Source organism: Conger conger, chromosome 19, assembly GCF_963514075.1.
Source record: "Conger conger chromosome 19, fConCon1.1, whole genome shotgun sequence".
In the NCBI taxonomy this organism is placed as follows: Eukaryota; Metazoa; Chordata; class Actinopteri; order Anguilliformes; family Congridae; genus Conger; species Conger conger.
In genome coordinates, this window is record NC_083778.1 from 7,294,911 (window position 1) to 7,311,728 (window position 16,818).

The 16,818-nt window shown below is 47.6% G+C and overlaps 3 protein-coding genes across 35 annotated transcripts; 2 read left to right on the plus strand and 1 right to left on the minus strand.

Annotated features, from left to right (window-relative positions):
- Positions 1-476: 476 nt before the first annotated feature.
- On the plus strand, positions 477-5,510 carry zgc:153031. Its single transcript, XM_061229738.1, has 6 exons — positions 477-633; positions 1,176-1,225; positions 1,695-1,800; positions 2,646-2,772; positions 3,775-3,890; positions 4,792-5,510. Exons 1-6 carry the CDS (start codon positions 527-529, stop codon positions 4,868-4,870), a joined length of 585 nt encoding a protein of 194 aa, XP_061085722.1. The 5' UTR covers positions 477-526; the 3' UTR covers positions 4,871-5,510.
- Positions 5,511-8,757: 3,247 nt separating this feature from the next.
- Positions 8,758-12,046, minus strand: mterf2 (mitochondrial transcription termination factor 2). 3 transcript variants are annotated; one of them, XM_061229727.1, is made up of 2 exons: positions 11,986-12,046; positions 8,758-9,929 (listed from the first exon to the last, which is right to left on the minus strand). In XM_061229727.1, the coding sequence occupies exon 2, from the start codon at positions 9,902-9,904 to the stop codon at positions 8,768-8,770; it is 1,137 nt and encodes a 378-aa protein (XP_061085711.1). In that variant the 5' UTR covers positions 9,905-9,929; positions 11,986-12,046; the 3' UTR covers positions 8,758-8,767. The 3 variants fall into 3 exon arrangements, with proteins under 3 accessions (XP_061085711.1, XP_061085710.1, XP_061085709.1); XM_061229726.1 differs by lacking the exon at positions 11,986-12,046 and adding an exon at positions 10,752-10,956; XM_061229725.1 differs by lacking the exon at positions 11,986-12,046 and adding an exon at positions 10,318-10,745.
- A 3,731-nt stretch (positions 12,047-15,777) lies between these two features.
- Positions 15,778-16,710, plus strand: tnnt2c (troponin T2c, cardiac). Of its 31 annotated transcripts, none has more exons than XM_061229970.1 (3): positions 15,778-15,831; positions 15,871-15,903; positions 16,027-16,710. In XM_061229970.1, the coding sequence occupies exons 1-3, from the start codon at positions 15,778-15,780 to the stop codon at positions 16,708-16,710; spliced, it is 771 nt and encodes a 256-aa protein (XP_061085954.1). The 31 variants fall into 31 exon arrangements, with proteins under 31 accessions (XP_061085954.1, XP_061085958.1, XP_061085946.1 ...); XM_061229974.1 differs by having other exon boundaries at positions 15,778-15,798; positions 15,880-15,903; XM_061229962.1 differs by having other exon boundaries at positions 15,778-16,106; positions 16,224-16,710.
- The last annotated feature ends 108 nt before the right edge of the window (positions 16,711-16,818 follow it).

Sequence of the window (16,818 nt, forward strand, 5' to 3'; positions counted from 1 at the left end):
TTTCATTGTGTTGCACTCACACACTCCTTTGTCTTCTAACCGGCTCAAGAGAATGTTTGTTTTTTCAACTATTAGCCTGAAAATCCATAAATAAAACGTGTATATGCACATTTCAGGTGTGAAGCAGACACTGTTCTCAGAGAGATCAGCGGTTGCATAATGTTCTTCAGGGATCAGAGATACCATACGGTCCACTTCAAAGTCAAGTCACATGTTATTTATGTATATAGCGCGCGCGCGTGAGGATGAGAGCGAGTGCGAGCGTATCCAATACCGACCCCGACTATAATACTCTTGACGAGACTGGAATGCATTAAAACGGTCCAACTGCAAAGCCCAGCCAGTCTTAGTCAAACCGCTCACCCCCACGCTCCCCACACATCTGCGTTGTATTGTGTACAGAGGTATTGAGCCGAATCGCACGAGGGCGGAGAATGCGTCACGCTTAACCTCCCCCCCACTAGTGATAGCGGCAACTGCCGAAGTGCAGTTTCAGTGTCCGTCACGACGATTCGTCGGCCACATCATGTTTATCATGGAGGAGAAAGTTCCGTCCAAGCCGATAAGGGTTATCGCCGCCGCGTGTAACAACATGGGGATTGGGAAAGACGGAAAACTTCCTTGGAACCTTCCGTAAGTTTTACTCCGCTCGTCAGCTCGCATCACGGCGTCGTTCGGACATTCGTGGGTATCGAACAAATGATAGCTGATATTTTTTAGTTTGTCAGTCTCTGAAGAATTGTACTGCGAAAAATGCAAACGTTATGGACAGACTGCTAGTGCTTCCCAGTTAGCTAACGCGCAATAAAAAGCAGAGTTCATGGTGCGCCGTGTTTCTATCTACTCTCAGTTAGCGGACGTACAATTGGAAACAAACATTTGTTTCCAAGTCTACTGAAGTTGATTGTCGCCAAGTAAAGTTCCGTTTGGTAGCCGCACGCGAAAAGTCCAATCGGATCTTGATTAACATGGAACCGCAAAACAGGGCTTTCTGTAAACACCCAATGGCCGCAGACAGAGGACAGTGAAGAGATTATTGTCATCCATCAATTCTTCAGTCCAGTGGAAAAAACCATTCCAACCGTGGTTCAGCCAAATGTGCTCAAATATCCAGCGCTTGTGTATCTGGGAGGAGTGCAAGTTAATCATTATCCACACGCGTCTGCTTTTTACAGGCGAGAGTTACAGTTCTTCTTGGATGCGGTCAGAACCGTTTCCAAACCTGGTAATTTGCGCCGTATGACGTGGACATTTCACATTACATTACATTACATTTTAAGCATTTGGCGCACACTCTTATCCAGAGCGACGTGGAACCAAATCCATACCCAAAACCGAGTGCGCTAAAAAATTCATTTGCATGCCATTGGTTTGCTATTTAAAGCTGAATTGCAGGACCTAGAGCGTTCATTCTCCACAGACCACACTGTGCTTAGGCCATTTCTGCTTACATTACATTACATTACATTTATTACATACATACATGCTTCTCCGTAAGAGGAATATTTGAAAGAGGAGTTTTTGAAAGATGAATTTCAGGGGGAGTTAGCATTCCCTCAGGGAAACCCACCCACCCCAGCCTGGGAGTGCGAGTGTCACATGGTACGGCCCCTTCTGTGCTGACAGACTCCTGGAGAGGAACCGTGGGGCCAGGGTCAGCACTCAGCTCTCTGTGCACATCTTCCCCCCCACAGACAGGAAGAACCTGATCATCTGGGGCAGGGACACCTGGCTCTCCGCTCCTGCAGGAATTCTCCCCATCGCCAACAGCATCAATGTGGTCCTGAGTCACACACTCAGGTACACTCACACACACACCCCACACTCACACACACTAAGGTACACTCACACACACACCCCACACTCACACACACTAAGGTACACTCACACACACACCCCACACTCACACACACTAAGGTACACTCACACACACACCCCACACTCACACACACTAAGGTTCTCACACTTCACACACTCCACACACTCCACACACTCCACACACTCCACACACTCCACACACACACTCCACACACTCCACACACTCCACACACTCCACACACTCCACACACTCCACACACACTCCACACACACTCCACACACACTCCACACACACTCCACACACACTCCACACACACTCCACACACTCCACACACTCCACACACACACACCACACACTCCACACACTCCACACACTCCACACACACACACACTCCACACACACACACTCACACACTCCACACACACACACTCACACACACTCACACACACTCACACACACTCACTCACACTCACTCACACTCACACACACACACACACACACACACACACACACACACACACACACACACACACACACTCCACACACTCCACACACTCCACACACTCCACACACTCCACACACTCACACACTCACACACTCACACACACACTCCACACACACTCCACACACACACACACACACACACACACAAGCATTATAGGCATGATTTATCACATGATCAGCAGCAATGGCCGGTGTGGGTTTTTGCTTTAGCGCAGCACCATGACACACGATTAAACCGATGAGCTAATGACGGACACAGCGGCCCGTGTGAGGTGGAATCAGGGTGTCCGCGCTGGCCCTGACGGTGTGCTGTGTTCCGCAGCGCGGTGCCGGAGCAGGCCCAGTACCTGTGCCGGGACTTTGAGAGCGCGGTGCAGCTCGCCGTCGCCGGCCCCATCAGCGCCCTGGTGGAGACCATATGGGTGCCCGGCGGGGCTAGAGTCTACAGAGTGAGTGCTGGAGTCTCTGAGCCACGGAGACACGCCCCCGACGCCACGGCGACACGCCCCCGACGCCACGGTGACACGCCCCCCCGACGCCACGGCGACACTCCCCCCCGACGCCACGGCGACTCCCCCCCGACGCCACGGCGACACGCCCCCGACGCCACGGCGACACTCCCCCGACGCCACGGCGACACGCCCCCGACGCCACGGCGACACTCCCCCGACGCCACGGCGACACTCCCCCGACGCCACGGCGACACTCCCGATGCCATTCTGATACTCGGAGAATAAACCTCAGGCTGCACCATGATTGGATACAATTTAGATTCTTGCCAATGTTCTGATAGTTGCCAATATCACAAAATTGCTGCGATAGATCTGATCTAGTAAAGAAAGATCTATATATGATCCAACTAACATAATCCTGTTACAATGTGTGCATATAACCAAATTCCGGTTAAAGGTCCCATATTGTTTATTTTGCAGCGTTTTATTTTAGGTCCTGATATCCAAAAGAAGGCGTTTGTGTGGTTTTAAGAACCAAAAACAATCTCTATCCAGTTTTACATGTCCATCCTCCAGTGCATCTCATGAGCGTTACCAAGAACAGGCTGTTTTAGTGACAGTGTCTTTAAGGCTCACTGATATCATTGAAACCTCTGTTCTGATTGGCTGTCTAGCTCCAATGAACTGAGTGCAGTCTGAGCTCTTGGATTTGTTCTGGCTATAAGGTGGGCGGTGCTGAAGGCGGGCATATGCAAACGAGCGCATCGTTGTGATGTCACAACTTCACATAATTTCAAACGGCTTGTTTAAATGCACATTTTCTTCTTCATACGGTGTGGATTTAAGGACAGTGCCTTCTGATACTTTCACAGTGTTTTTATATCACCTTTATAATCCACATAGCAAGGCAAATTTTCCACAACGTTGGACCTTTAAGAGTGCAGACACGTACTGACGTCACGTTTAAGAGGGAAAAACAGCGCAATGCTTTGTTTGCAGACGGCGCTGGAGCACCCCTGGTGCGACCTGCTCTACCTGACGCACATCATGGCCGACTTCGACTGCGACACCTTTTTCCCACCGTTTGACCAGAGCGTCTACAGACTGCAGGAGAAGTAAGACCATTTCACACCCAGTAAAACCCCCAGCTGTTTTTCCACCCTCCCTTTACCTGGGAGTCAGGTGTGTTCACCCTCCCTTTACCTGGGAGTCAGGTGTGACCACCCTCCCTTTACCTGGGAGTCAGGTGTGACCACCCTCCCTTTACCTGGGAGTCAGGTGTGACCACCCTCCCTTTACCTGGGAGTCAGGTGTGACCACCCTCCCTTTACCTGGGAGTCAGGTGTGACCACCCTCCCTTTACCTGGGAGTCAGGTGTGTTCACCCTCCCTTTACCTGGGAGTCAGGTGTGTTCACCTTCCCTTTACCTGGGAGTCAGGTGTGTCCACCCTCCCTTTACCTGGGAGTCAGGTGTGTCCACCCTCCCTTTACCTGGGAGTCAGGTGTGTTCACCCTCCCTTTACCTGGGAGTCAGGTGTGTTCACCCTCCCTTTACCTGGGAGTCAGGTGTGTTCACCCTCCCTTTACCTGGGAGTCAGGTGTGACCACCCTCCCTTTACCTGGGAGTCAGGTGTGTTCACCCTCCCTTTACCTGGGAGTCAGGTGTGACCACCCTCCCTTTACCTGGGAGTCAGGTGTGTTCACCCTCCCTTTACCAGGGAGTCAGGTGTGTTCGCCCTCCCTTTACCTGGGAGTCAGGTGTGTTCACCCTCCCTTTACCTGGGAGTCAGGTGTGTTCACCCTCCCTTTACCTGGGAGTCAGGTGTGAAGACAGTCTGGCCAATCGGCAGCACTGACTGTTCAGCTAATTATCTGTGAGAAAAGAAAACCAGGGCCGGATTTGACGATGGCTGCGATACAGGGCACAGGATCAGGACCGCAGGGATCTCGGTGGTTATAAAAGCCAGGCTCACTCAATGTGCTTTCTTCTGTGACCACCCCTCCCTCCTCATACAGGTTTCCTGGAGTCCTGCACAAGATACAGGAGGAAAATGGCCTCCGCTACAAATTCCAGGTTTTCAAGAGGACCGGCTGACCGGAGACGCCCAGAGGGGGGGCCGCAGACCCACGTGACCTCTGACCTCTGCAGTGTCCCCTGACCTCTGACCTCTGCAGTGAGCCGCTGACCTGCATTCGACCGCGGGTGACGGCACAAAGCTTCTACCGCAGCCAGTGACTTTTCTCCCTTTACATCTTCTTTGCATTGCAAGACGAGTGGTTGAAATTGCGAGGAAAACCGGTTTACTCCAGTCGCGTTTTCCGTCGAACGTGACACAGTTTACACAAAATCGATCGAGTTTGAAAGCTATCCGCGACACTCGACAGCCTGGCCCCTGCCGGGGGGTCAGGGCCTGGTGCAGGGCTGTTGTTGACACAGCTTTGGGGTCATGACGGGGAGAGAGACATCCAGCGATGCAAATTCATGCTGTTTGGTTAACCTCGGCTGGAAGTTTTTTTTTTTTTTATCGATTTTTTAAATATTCTGTAGCTGCTAGCACGGCACTTCTGTCGGTCACTCTGGATAGTTACGTCGGCCTGGTGACAGTAAGGCGTGTGATGCATTTAATATATTTAACACTTTTAAACGATGCTTTTTATTGAATTCCATGTTTTGGACAACGAAGAATGTTTTCTGAATGTTTTAACTCCAAAATAGAAACAAGGATGTCCTTAAACATGTTTTGTCTATCGTTTTTGAAATTAGTGGTGAACTGGTGGGAAGGAAACACAGCTGAAAGCATCAGATTAATATTCAGATTTCCAAAATGTACAGGATTTAAATATTGCGCCACTTTGGCCATCAGAAAACGGGAGGATCCTGTCTTATTTCAGTTAAGATTCTGAAACGGCAAATATGTGAAACGTAAACATTTTGCGGAAATAAATGAACAAGAAATGAAAAAAAAAAAGAAGAAGAATATTTCTAAAATATTTATTTTAAAACCCTAATTTATAATGAGTCATCACTCAGTGTGATGAGGAACTGTTTGACTAAAGATGTTTTCATTTGTCACCGACGACTGGACGCCCTGAACAGAACAGGCAGCAGGGGACCATGGCTCCTGATACACTGCATTCCTATACATTCCTGCTTGTGTGTGTCATGTGCCTAGCCAAGTGAATCAGACGCTCCAGGAATCCAGAGCCGCAGTCCCGAGACACAGGCCTCCCCACAGCTAACTCAGAGGCCGGAAAACACAGAAATGGAAACGCCAGTCAAGTCATTTAACACGGTCTTGGGTCTGCGCGTGTAGTCAGTCTACCGCCATCTGCAATTCTAATGCACTAATGCGCTTTCATAATAAAAAAATTAATACGGCTTGAATACAGGGTCAATTGCTAGCATAAACCACGCCAGGAAATGCATCTGACACGATTACACAACCACCTGAACGCCGCCAATGGAATATAGGGCTAAAATAGGAGGACTATGTATATAAAGGGCTATAATTCTGACATGGATCACCCACTGTGGATGCAAATGCCATCACATTAAAGCTGACAATCGATACTTTAACCGCATATTCACAGTTTTAAATACAAAAATACAACAAACCAAAAAAACCAGACTAAAATGTGTCACTGCATTTAACTGTAAATTTCCAGTTGGGTGGAATTGGGATGGCAGAAGAGTTTTCCTTGTATGTGTCCGTGGAAAATATCAAATATCACTCCTGCTTACTGTACTCCCAGCATGGAAAAATCTTTCTGCCTCAAGAATGGTAGACTGTGGCAAATCATCCCTCATGCGTGTTCGCGCTAAACAGAGACGAAATTACAAAGGGCTTCAGTCACTTCAGACTCTTACAGCGTGACATGGGCATAATCAACCTGAACAAAGCAGAGAAGCCTTTTCACATTTTGTGTGAAATGTTCAGCGTTTTGAACGTCAAGAGCTGGAAAGAGGCCCGTGTAGGATAATGTCAGGGGCAAGCTTTCAGACAAAGGAAGCCTGATTCAGGATTATATGAACAGTTAGTTAGTTTTTGTACAACATGCTTTTGTGGTTTTTGAACTGAACACAATATTTGAAACAGATGGGGTTTTTTTGGGGGTTTTTTTTTTTACTCTTGCAAAACAGCAGTTGTTCACTCATGGTTTTTTTCTCTTGACTAATATTTTATGCTCATGATTTGTGATGGTATGAACACATTTGAATACACACATACAGCGCATATTTTTACAATTGAAGGTACCACCTGAAACATTAAAAAAATAAAATAAAATTGACATAACTCCCCCATTTGTCCAAGGTTTAGAGGGCGTGAGGTTATGAGGACAAGAATATTTGAATGACAAGTAAATTAAATTGCAGTATTTTGCCAGCACTTGATATCAACTGACTTAAAACATGGTCATGACATTTCCTCCAAAACATTCCAAATTGGCTGCACTAAGCTTTTCAGGACATAAGGTGTACAACACACAAGCAGTCAACATATAATGCATATAAAACAATAAAATAAAACAAAAATAAAAAAATGTTTTTAAAAGGTTACATTTTCGATGTAAATATAGTCATAAAGGGCCAGTTTTACAGACACATATTAAGCTTAGTCCTGGACTAAATTGAGTTTTGTATGGAGAATCTCACTGGTTTGTGCGCTTTTTAGGGTTGAGCTTCATTGAGTCGTTTCTATTGGCCTACTGGTTCTCTCCTCTAGTGGTATAAAATACACAAAACCGTAAAGTGGTTGTAGCTCACAAATATGTTTGGTGTTTGTAACCCAATTAATCCAAAACCAGACGAGAAGACCAGCACAACACCTTAAAACAGGAAATAAAATTGACTCACCTCATGTGTATGGAACAGCCATTTCCCGACCTTCAGTCGTCATAGAAAATTAGCTGCTTCCACTCACTGGCGAAAACCGAACGATGGAGGATATAAAAAAACGTCATTCCAAAACAAATAACATTTCCCAAAAACGAAAAGCCCAAGCGGTGAATGAAACCAAACACTGTGTCAGACTGACTAAACACACGTAACGGACTCAAACTTCACAAGCTAACAGGAAAACAAACACATTCATATTCAAAATAAAGTTAATTAAGCTAATTATTTTTGGGTTATTCAAATTTCCCCTCACCTGGGGGAGAGTCCACTCGAACGCGCTCGCGGGGGAAGCTGTGTGATACTACATACACCAGCACGCGCCTCAAAGTCGAAACAAAAACGAGTGTGGACACGATATTCTGGACTGTGGACTTAGTTTATATATAGCTCTCTAAAGAACACAATGGTCAAAATGTATTTCATATAATTTGAAGTTTCCGAATTTGAATCCATTCTAATAAACCGCTGGTTCCAGTTGTAATTTAGGTGAACGCCGTCCCAGTGCTGACGTAAGATACCTGCGAAAGGAGTCGATTAATGTTCAGGGCAGCGAGGAGACGATTTTTAAATAGGCCTATGCCGACTGTAACTATACCATATCCATGAATTATCCATATAATTTCGTTACTTCTGTGGGATGACGCTATACATAATAGCCTCGACACATCTAGGTGGCACTGTAAACTTGTATTTGTTTCGTGCAGAGGGTTTAATGAATATTAAACATTATCAGTTAAGCTGAAATGACACAATTCTTTCAACAACTGTTCACATATTTATTGAGTTACCAAAACGAGTCTTGTCTTCTTTTGAAATATGGGCTGCAACTCGCAATAGTTGTATTGATAACCAAAAACAAATAAATAACTTCTGTCTGTTCAAGCTCAACAAATAAGTGTGTATGAATCAATAATAAATAAAAAAATACAGTACACAATTCTCATTACTTTTAATGATCCATCAGAAGATGCAGCGAAAACACTGTCAACCCAAAAAACCAAGACCAGTCAACAGAAACTCGGTTCTTTGACAAAGGCAAGCCAGCGCTTTCTCCTGGAACCCCCCGAGACATCCCCACACACCCCAGCTACGCGGTCACTCCTCCGGGGCTTTCAAGGGCGCGACGGGGTTAAAGAGGGGCCGCGCCCGGCGGAGGTGCAGCCTGCCGGCGCTCTCCTCGAAGTCCTTTTTCGTGCCGGTTAAAGCCTCCAGGCCGCCCGTTCCGACGTCGTAACCGTAGGAACGCAGCCTCTGCACGCGGTGGAGCACGATGTGAGTGTCGAGCTCCAGCACGCTCGGCGTCTCCGCGATCTGCCGCACGCTCACGCCGGCGGCCAGCAGCACGCGGAGGCGGTCCTCCAGAACGGGCGCGGGGTGGTACAGCAGGGCGGGGCTCTGGAGCGCCATGGCCCTCAGCTCTCCGTCCGAACACCCCAGCGCGCCCTGCGCGTAGGCCAGGGCGTCCCCCATGCCGGCCGGGCTGAGCTCCGAAAAGAAGCCCTTGAGCTTGGAGACGAGCTGGAGCAGCTCGGCGGGGCTGAAGCCCCGGGCCCGGAGGAAGGCCAGGTTGTCCCGGATCGAGCCGGGGGGCTTCAGGAGGGCGAAGGGGTTCTGGCTCAGCAGCTTCTGCAGCCAAATCCTCAGGTTGCCCTCCTCGCCCCCCAGGCTCAGGTAGGCCTCCGTCAGGGCGCGCACCGCCTCCTGGTTCTCCTCCACGGGGCGGCAGAAGCTCTGGGGGGCGCTGGCGAGGAGCTTGCTGACGATGCGCTTGTTGAGCTTCAGGCTTTGGAAGTACTCGATGTTGGCCTTCTGGCTGGCCTGGTGTGTGACCGTGAAGAAGGAGGCCGGGAACTTCTCGATGATGCCCACCAGGTCTCTGTTATTGGGGCAGACTGAGGCCCACAGCTCCCGTTGGGCGCGCACCTCCTCGGGGTGACAGAGGACGGCCTCCGGGTGCTGTTCCAGGACGCGGGCGATCGCAGGCCCGTCGGCGCCCAGGTCGCGAAGCAGACCGGCGGTTTCGCGCACGTACGCGGTGCGCTGGAGCAGGACCCAGCCCTTCAGCTTGCGCACCTTGCGGATGTCCACGGACAGGTCGTAGAGGGAGTCCACCGTCAGCTGGTTCTCCGCGCCGCCAGGGGGCAGTGTGGAGCAGGGCCTGGCGCTGGACAGAGAACCAGCCCAGACCCCTCGAAAGCAGGCGGACAGGGAGGGTGTTAACACCCGCAGCATGGCTAGGGACACATGTAAAGGGCGCCTAAAATAGGAAACGTGCAAGCACATAATTATACATTGAAATATTTACACATTCACATTTATTATTCGTGAAAACTTCAAGATTACACATAACCAGCAGCTTAATAAAGAATTATTCGTGCAAAAATATTTGAGATATTGACATACAATATCATATCGTAGAAACATATAAACGAATAAATAATTAATGAATCAAGGCCAGGATATGTAAACATTACGGAGTAATAATGGATAATAGTATAATGGATAATTGCATAATAGATGCTAAATTTGAAGCCGTAATATGTTCAGTTTATGCAAACAACAGAATTTTTTTCTTCAAAAAGATGATTAACGTTACTTAACGGTAAAGTATAGAATGTTGGTTTGTTCCTACACACTCTACTTACTTTATTCGCGAAAGCACATAAATCTTTGATACGCACTCGCAGCCAGCTACAGTACAAAAACAGTGAAGGTCGTCTAGTTCACAGGTTACCTACTTAGCAAAACAGCTAAGAGAGTAGCTATATGGAATATACAACCACAGCTACGCCAAAAATTCAAAGGACAAATATGAACAGCAGACTGTACAACACAAGACTGAACAGTGTTCAACTGATCTCTTTTTCATATGGGTGCAACTGATATTGAAGCTAGCTATAGGTAAAGCAATAACATGTTCCAAGCTAGCTAGCTAGCTTGTTCCAAGTCATGAAACCTAGCAATGCTATGCGTCCAAAAATGCTTTGCATTGTTTGGTCAGATAAGCCACGGACTGAAAACGCAACCCAGCTACTGTAAAATTTCATAAAAACCCGAACGCCAAATAGATTTGCTTTACCAGTGTCTCGGAGTCCGGAAATTACATAGTTACGCGTTCTTATGCAAGCCGGTAATGTTGAGTAAATGTGAGAGTGTAAACTAGGTCAATTTTCTGTCCGTGGGAACTCCAGTAAATGGTGTGCTCGTGCTGGTTTGAAAGGGAATCAGTTGGATTTCTTACTCTTGCCAGTTGTCCTGACAAACTAAACGCGTCACTATTATTATTATTATTATTATTATTATTATTATTATTATTATTATTATTATTACGTCAATTCAATCATTTAATTTGTTCACGCTGTCACATTATCTTTCAAGACATGAATACACTGGCCAACTTTCAGGAAAGATCATTGTTTTGTGAATTGTTAACACATATGTTCATAAAAATGTTAAATGTTAATCAATATTAAGATTGCTCAGTGTAAATTAGAGGAATCCACTGCATGATAACATTTCCGTAATTTCCCCATCATATTTATACAACCATTATACACCAAGTCAACCAGCTACTGTAATTCCCACAACACACGTAAAGGGTGCGCAAAATACCTTGTGTAACGAGTAAACATAAATTCAGTGTTAATGTGCATTGGAAATAGTTAATTGTGTATTGCGACATAGCAAACCAGCTTGAATGATTTTTCAATTTTCAACAGTTTGCCTCAATTATTTAAGAACCTACAGTGTGAAGCTATTAAAGTTTCATTAAATGACATTTTGCTATTATACATTATGTCCATACTACAGGGCAAAAGTCAAAGAGGAATAGTTTTAACATGCACATAAAGGCTTGCAATTGTGTTAAATGCAGCTATGATACCAAAAGAAACTCATGACCCTCCTTGAATATACATACACTCTCAAAAATGAAGTGTAAATCCAACACACTTTTTGTGTTACAACTTTTGTGATATTTTCAACACATTTAGTGTCAAAGTTACACCTTTTGTGTTGGCGGGGGTATACAATAGTATGGTATGACAAAGGAATTTTTATTTCAACACAGACAGTGTTGAAAGTTACATAAAAGACGTTGTGCTTAACAAGACACATGTTTGAGGCGTGTTTTTAAAAAAGACACATTATGTGTTGTTTTGAACACACCTGTTTTGAGAGTGTAAGAGGAGGGGTGTTGTTTACTCTAACGAGGAATTAAATCCCCCAAAATCAGGGACTTACACAAAGACTAAGGTCATCCCACAGGAAAACTGCTGACCTCTACAGTATCCAGATCCTATTCTTAGACACACCTGTTTCCAGCAGTGAATGTCCACTCTGGGATGGACTGATGAACCAAACTGCCACCAACTGACGCTGACACAAAACCAACTCAGGGCAGATGGGAAAGTTACATTTTCAGTTGATCAATCCCTGGCCTAGGACAGCTCAGGGAGATTTTAAACCACAGTGTGCCTTACATTCCCAACAGAGCCATTTCACATAAATAAACGGAAATGTTCAGAGCCGTATTCCCTCCTCCCTGGCTCTGTGTGGTCTTTGAGCCCAACAGTCAAACAACCAATCAAATACACCAATACCCCACCCCCCACCCCCCAACAGCACCAACACCATACTGTATATATGGAAGGGATACAGGAAGTAAAATAAGTGAAATACAGATCAACATAGTTGCATATTAACGTCACACTCGCAGCCCGTGTTTAGTGCGTGGCTCGCAGGGCCGGTTCCCCTCCACCCCGCCCCTACGGCCCGAACGGCGTCCTGTTACCCACAGGATTGAAAAATGACAAATGCCAAACAGACAAGTAAAGCTGAAAGATGAGAATAGTAACAGGCCAATTAAAACCCATTCCTGAAAAGTCATGCTTCATCCCCTCACCAAGTGCCCGGCAACTGCAATATGATAAACATGTCCTGCAATTATCGGTATATTTGTAACATGTACTGTACTTTATATACCGCGTTAAAGACTGCTAGCACGCCGAGAACAACGATCTTGGCATGTCATAGTAATTATATCTGTTTCTGTACCAGTTTTGCCACATATTAAAAAATATATATATTTCAGAGTTGCACAAGATATAAAATGTGCTTCCCCGAACTCAGACAGGCACAATCTACCATAGGATCAATGGTGAATTAAAAAAAGGTAATTGTGAGTGTTTTTCTTGAGGTATTAAAAGTTAAAAGTTGTTCAGTTGTTGAGAGTAACAGGAATTGTTTCTGTTCGTTCGTTCGTTTGTTTGTTCGTTTGTTTGGTCCATAACTAGATTCGGTGTTACTGAACTGAGGCGTGCTTATCAGACAGGCTATCATTAGAAACAGTGTGATGGAGGCTCGCGCTCCCGATAAGACGACGCGCTCCGCGCTCCGTCCAGGCCCCGCCGAAGGGAGGAATCCGGCGGCGCGAGCGAGACAGCGACGGCTGTCACTCGGCGGGAGGCAGACGCCGGCTCGTGGACTTTTACGGCTGTGAAAAGAGCTGAAACCACAGCAGCCCCTGCGAAGGAGCCACGTGCTCGCAGCGCATAACAAAAGGGACGACAGGTGTGGGCGTCTAAAACCTAGGGACGCGTTTTCATTACCGCTCCGGTTACTGCTTATGGGAGTCTTGAGTGCGCTCGTTGCGGGTGCTAATCAGCTCTGGGCGGGAGCGTGTACGGAGAGCCGGGGAGTATTTTAGAGCGACGTTCCCCGCGGGACAACTGAAAGGGTAATGAACATTCCGGAGATACGGGGATGCGAGCGGAACGTCACGGACACCTGTCTCTCCCCGTCAGCTTTACCCGCTCTTAAGAACAGGAGGGGTCCTCTCCGCACCCGCGGGCCTGGATGCTAAAGTTGTTCTGTTTGGATTTGACACTGTCATCGCCAGCGCAGGGCATCAGTACTGAGTTAAGGGGGAGGACAGCGGGCCGGGTCACTTTGCCTTAAAGCCCAACAGGTTCTTATATAACAGCGATGCTTTAACGATGAGAAATAAAGGTACAAAAGTGCCTCAAAATTTACAAATGCTTGCCACTGGGGTGGCACCCTATAGGTATATAGAGTTGTACCCCTAGCCAGAAGTATAGAATTAATTTGAACCTTTGTACTCATTTGTGCCCAAAGATGATATGACTGTCCTTTCAGTGCATTTGGGAAATTTGATCCTTGAAGTATGAAAATGTACCTCCACTGTTACTTTATTTCTCAGAGCGCGTCGACTATCCACATATCATTTTACTCCACTTGTGGGCCCATTTTCATCCACATCATGTTTTCAAGACAAACTTTCCCAAAATGAAAGGGCAAATATTCCCTCACCGACACAAGATCTGCACATAGTATACTAGTACAGGATAACTGATCACCTTTAAACTGTGAGTCAGTTCTCATGACTGGTGCTTTGTGTTCTGCGGGGGTGAGCTATGTAAACTGTTGTCAACGTGCTGAAGCCATTGCACTTGTGTGTACTTGTTTTATATTTGCCAAATCTGTTTTATTCGGATCTGAGGGTCCGAGTCTACAGGGTCCAAGTTCTTATCTATGCGGTCACTTTTAGCCCTTGGAACCGTACTTCCCACTTGAGGGTCTTTCAGTGCACTCATCCCTGATTATGGTAATGCGCTGTGTTGTGTTGTGCTGCGTGTCACTCTGGATAAGAGCGTCTGCCAAATGCCTGTCATGTAATGTAATGTAAGTGCCATTGGTGACTGATTCAGTTTTGGCGCGTCTGCGGTCTGAAGTCATAGTGGAACAGCCCGGTGCAACTGCTGCACTGATTACATAGTGTGTTTCAGCTCATGGGTATGGACGTGAAAAAAAACATTAATGTAGGCGAAGCATTTATACAATTAAAATAAACCATATTATTACACAACATACTATGCTGAACAGGTGTTCCTCATGTGTCTTGTAAGCCCATGGCGGGGTTACACTTAGGCTACATGAACTGGTGTGAAGTAATGTAGTTGTTAACTAACTACTACTGAGAAGTTAATCTGTTTATGTATTTGTACATCATTAATTCATGTTAACAACTACATTACATATCGGAATGAAGAAGTCAGTTAATGTATTTGTTCACGGGAAACTAACTTTAAGTTCATCCTATGATTTGCCAATGTGTAAATATTCATGTACAAACACGCTAGTAAGTTAACAAATGCATTAACGAAGTTAATTTCACGCTTAATTCGTGTATTTGTCCATCATTAATTTGTGTTAACAACGACATTCGTTCACGACAATTCATGAACCTTATCGTAAAGTGTGACCATTCGGTGTATGACACAAGAAAATATAAACTCTACATAAGATAAAATACATAAATTACCCAGCATTCTGTTCACTTCATGCCCCGCAGGTACGCGTCATTAGGAACTCAGATAAACTACTTTTCTGTGGGTTCCTTGGTTACCGTTGTTTACTCCCTGCCCCCCATTCAATGCTGTTGTGCCCGATCCTCCCGCCCCACTCCCCCTTGTGTTAACCTGATATGTGCCTGCGTTTTATCAGGGAACGAGGCACACAAGTGGGCTGCATCTGTTCTTCCTCAGAAATAGCTCATATTGTCTGGCCTTCCACGGGAATGACTTGGGGCTTGGAGCGGGGGTGAGGGAGAGAGAAAATAGACACACTTTCCATCTGTCTGGAGAGTTTATCAGACAAATGTGATGTGGGCGTGGTTCTGTGCTTTAAATTGTTCGGGCTGCTCTCCCCCCGTGGCTGTGCAGCAGAATCCACCACACAGTCGGAACCTCCAACCGCCTAGACCTCCTTCCTCTCTACAGCTCCTGAACCGCTAACCCAACCACAGCTCCTGGACCTCGAACCCAACCACAGCTCCTGGACCTCGAACCCAACCACAGCTCCTGGACCTTGAACCCAACCACAGCTCCTGAACCGCTAACCCAAACACAGCTCCTGGACCTCAAACCCAACCACAGCTCCTGGACCTCTAACCCAACCACAGCTCCTGGACCTCTAACCCAACCACAGCTCCTGGACCTCTAACCCAACCACAGCTCCTGAAGCTCTAACCCAACCACAGCTCCTGGACCTCTCCGCTGCTTCAGGCTCCCGCTAAACGCCCAGCCATGTCCGACACCGAGGAGGTGGTGGAGGAGTACCAGGAGGAGGAAGAGGAGGAGGTGGAGGAGGAGGCAGAAGAGCAGTGTGTAGAGGAGGAGGAGGCCGAGGAAGAGGAGCAGGAGGAGGAAGAAGTCGAACACGCACCGGAGATGAGCCAGGAGGAAGAAGAGACAGAGGGATTACAGGGAGAGGAGGAGGAGGAGGAGGAGGAGGAGGAAGGGGAGGGCGAGAAGGAGGAAAAGGAGGTGGTGGAGGACCCCAAACCCAAGCCCAAGCTGTACATGCCCAACATCACCCCGCCGAAGCTCCCGGACGGCGAGAAGGTCGACTTTGACGACCTCCACCGCAAGCGCCTGGAGAAGGACTTCAACGACCTGCAGAGCCTGATCGAGCTGCACTTCACCAACCGGCAGAAGGAGGAGGAGGAGCTGGTGGAGCTGCGCGCCCGCATCGAGCGTCGCCGTGCCGACCGCGCGGAGCAGCAGCGCGAGCGCGCCGAGCGCGACCGCGAGCGCCAGAACCGCCTGGCCGAGGAGAAGCTCCGGCGCGAGGAGGAGGCGGCCCGGCTGCGCTCCGAGGACGAGGCGCGCAAAAAGGCCGTCTACAACAACAAGTCGTTCGGCGGCTACCTGCAGAAAGTGGAGAAGAAGACGGGTAAGAAGTTGACGGAGCGCGAGAAGAAGACCAAGATCCTGATGGAGCGCCGGAAGCCGCTCAACGTGGAGCACCTCAACCACGACAAGCTGGCCGAGAAGGCGCAGGACCTGTGGCGGCAGGCGCACCAGCTCTACGCCGAGAAGTTCGAGCTGACCGAGCGGCTCAAGAGGCAGCGCTACGACATCTACGTGCTGCGCAACCGCGTCACTGACCATCAGCGCGGCTCCAAGGTCTCCAAGACGGCGCGGACCGCCAAGGGCAAGTCGGGCTCGTGGAAGTGAGACGCGAGTCGCCGCGGTAACGGTGGTATGAGGAGCTTGCGAGCGTCCCGTCGTGTGAAATGAGAGTAGTCTTTAGGTTTAGCGTCACTGCACATTTGGTTATGAGAG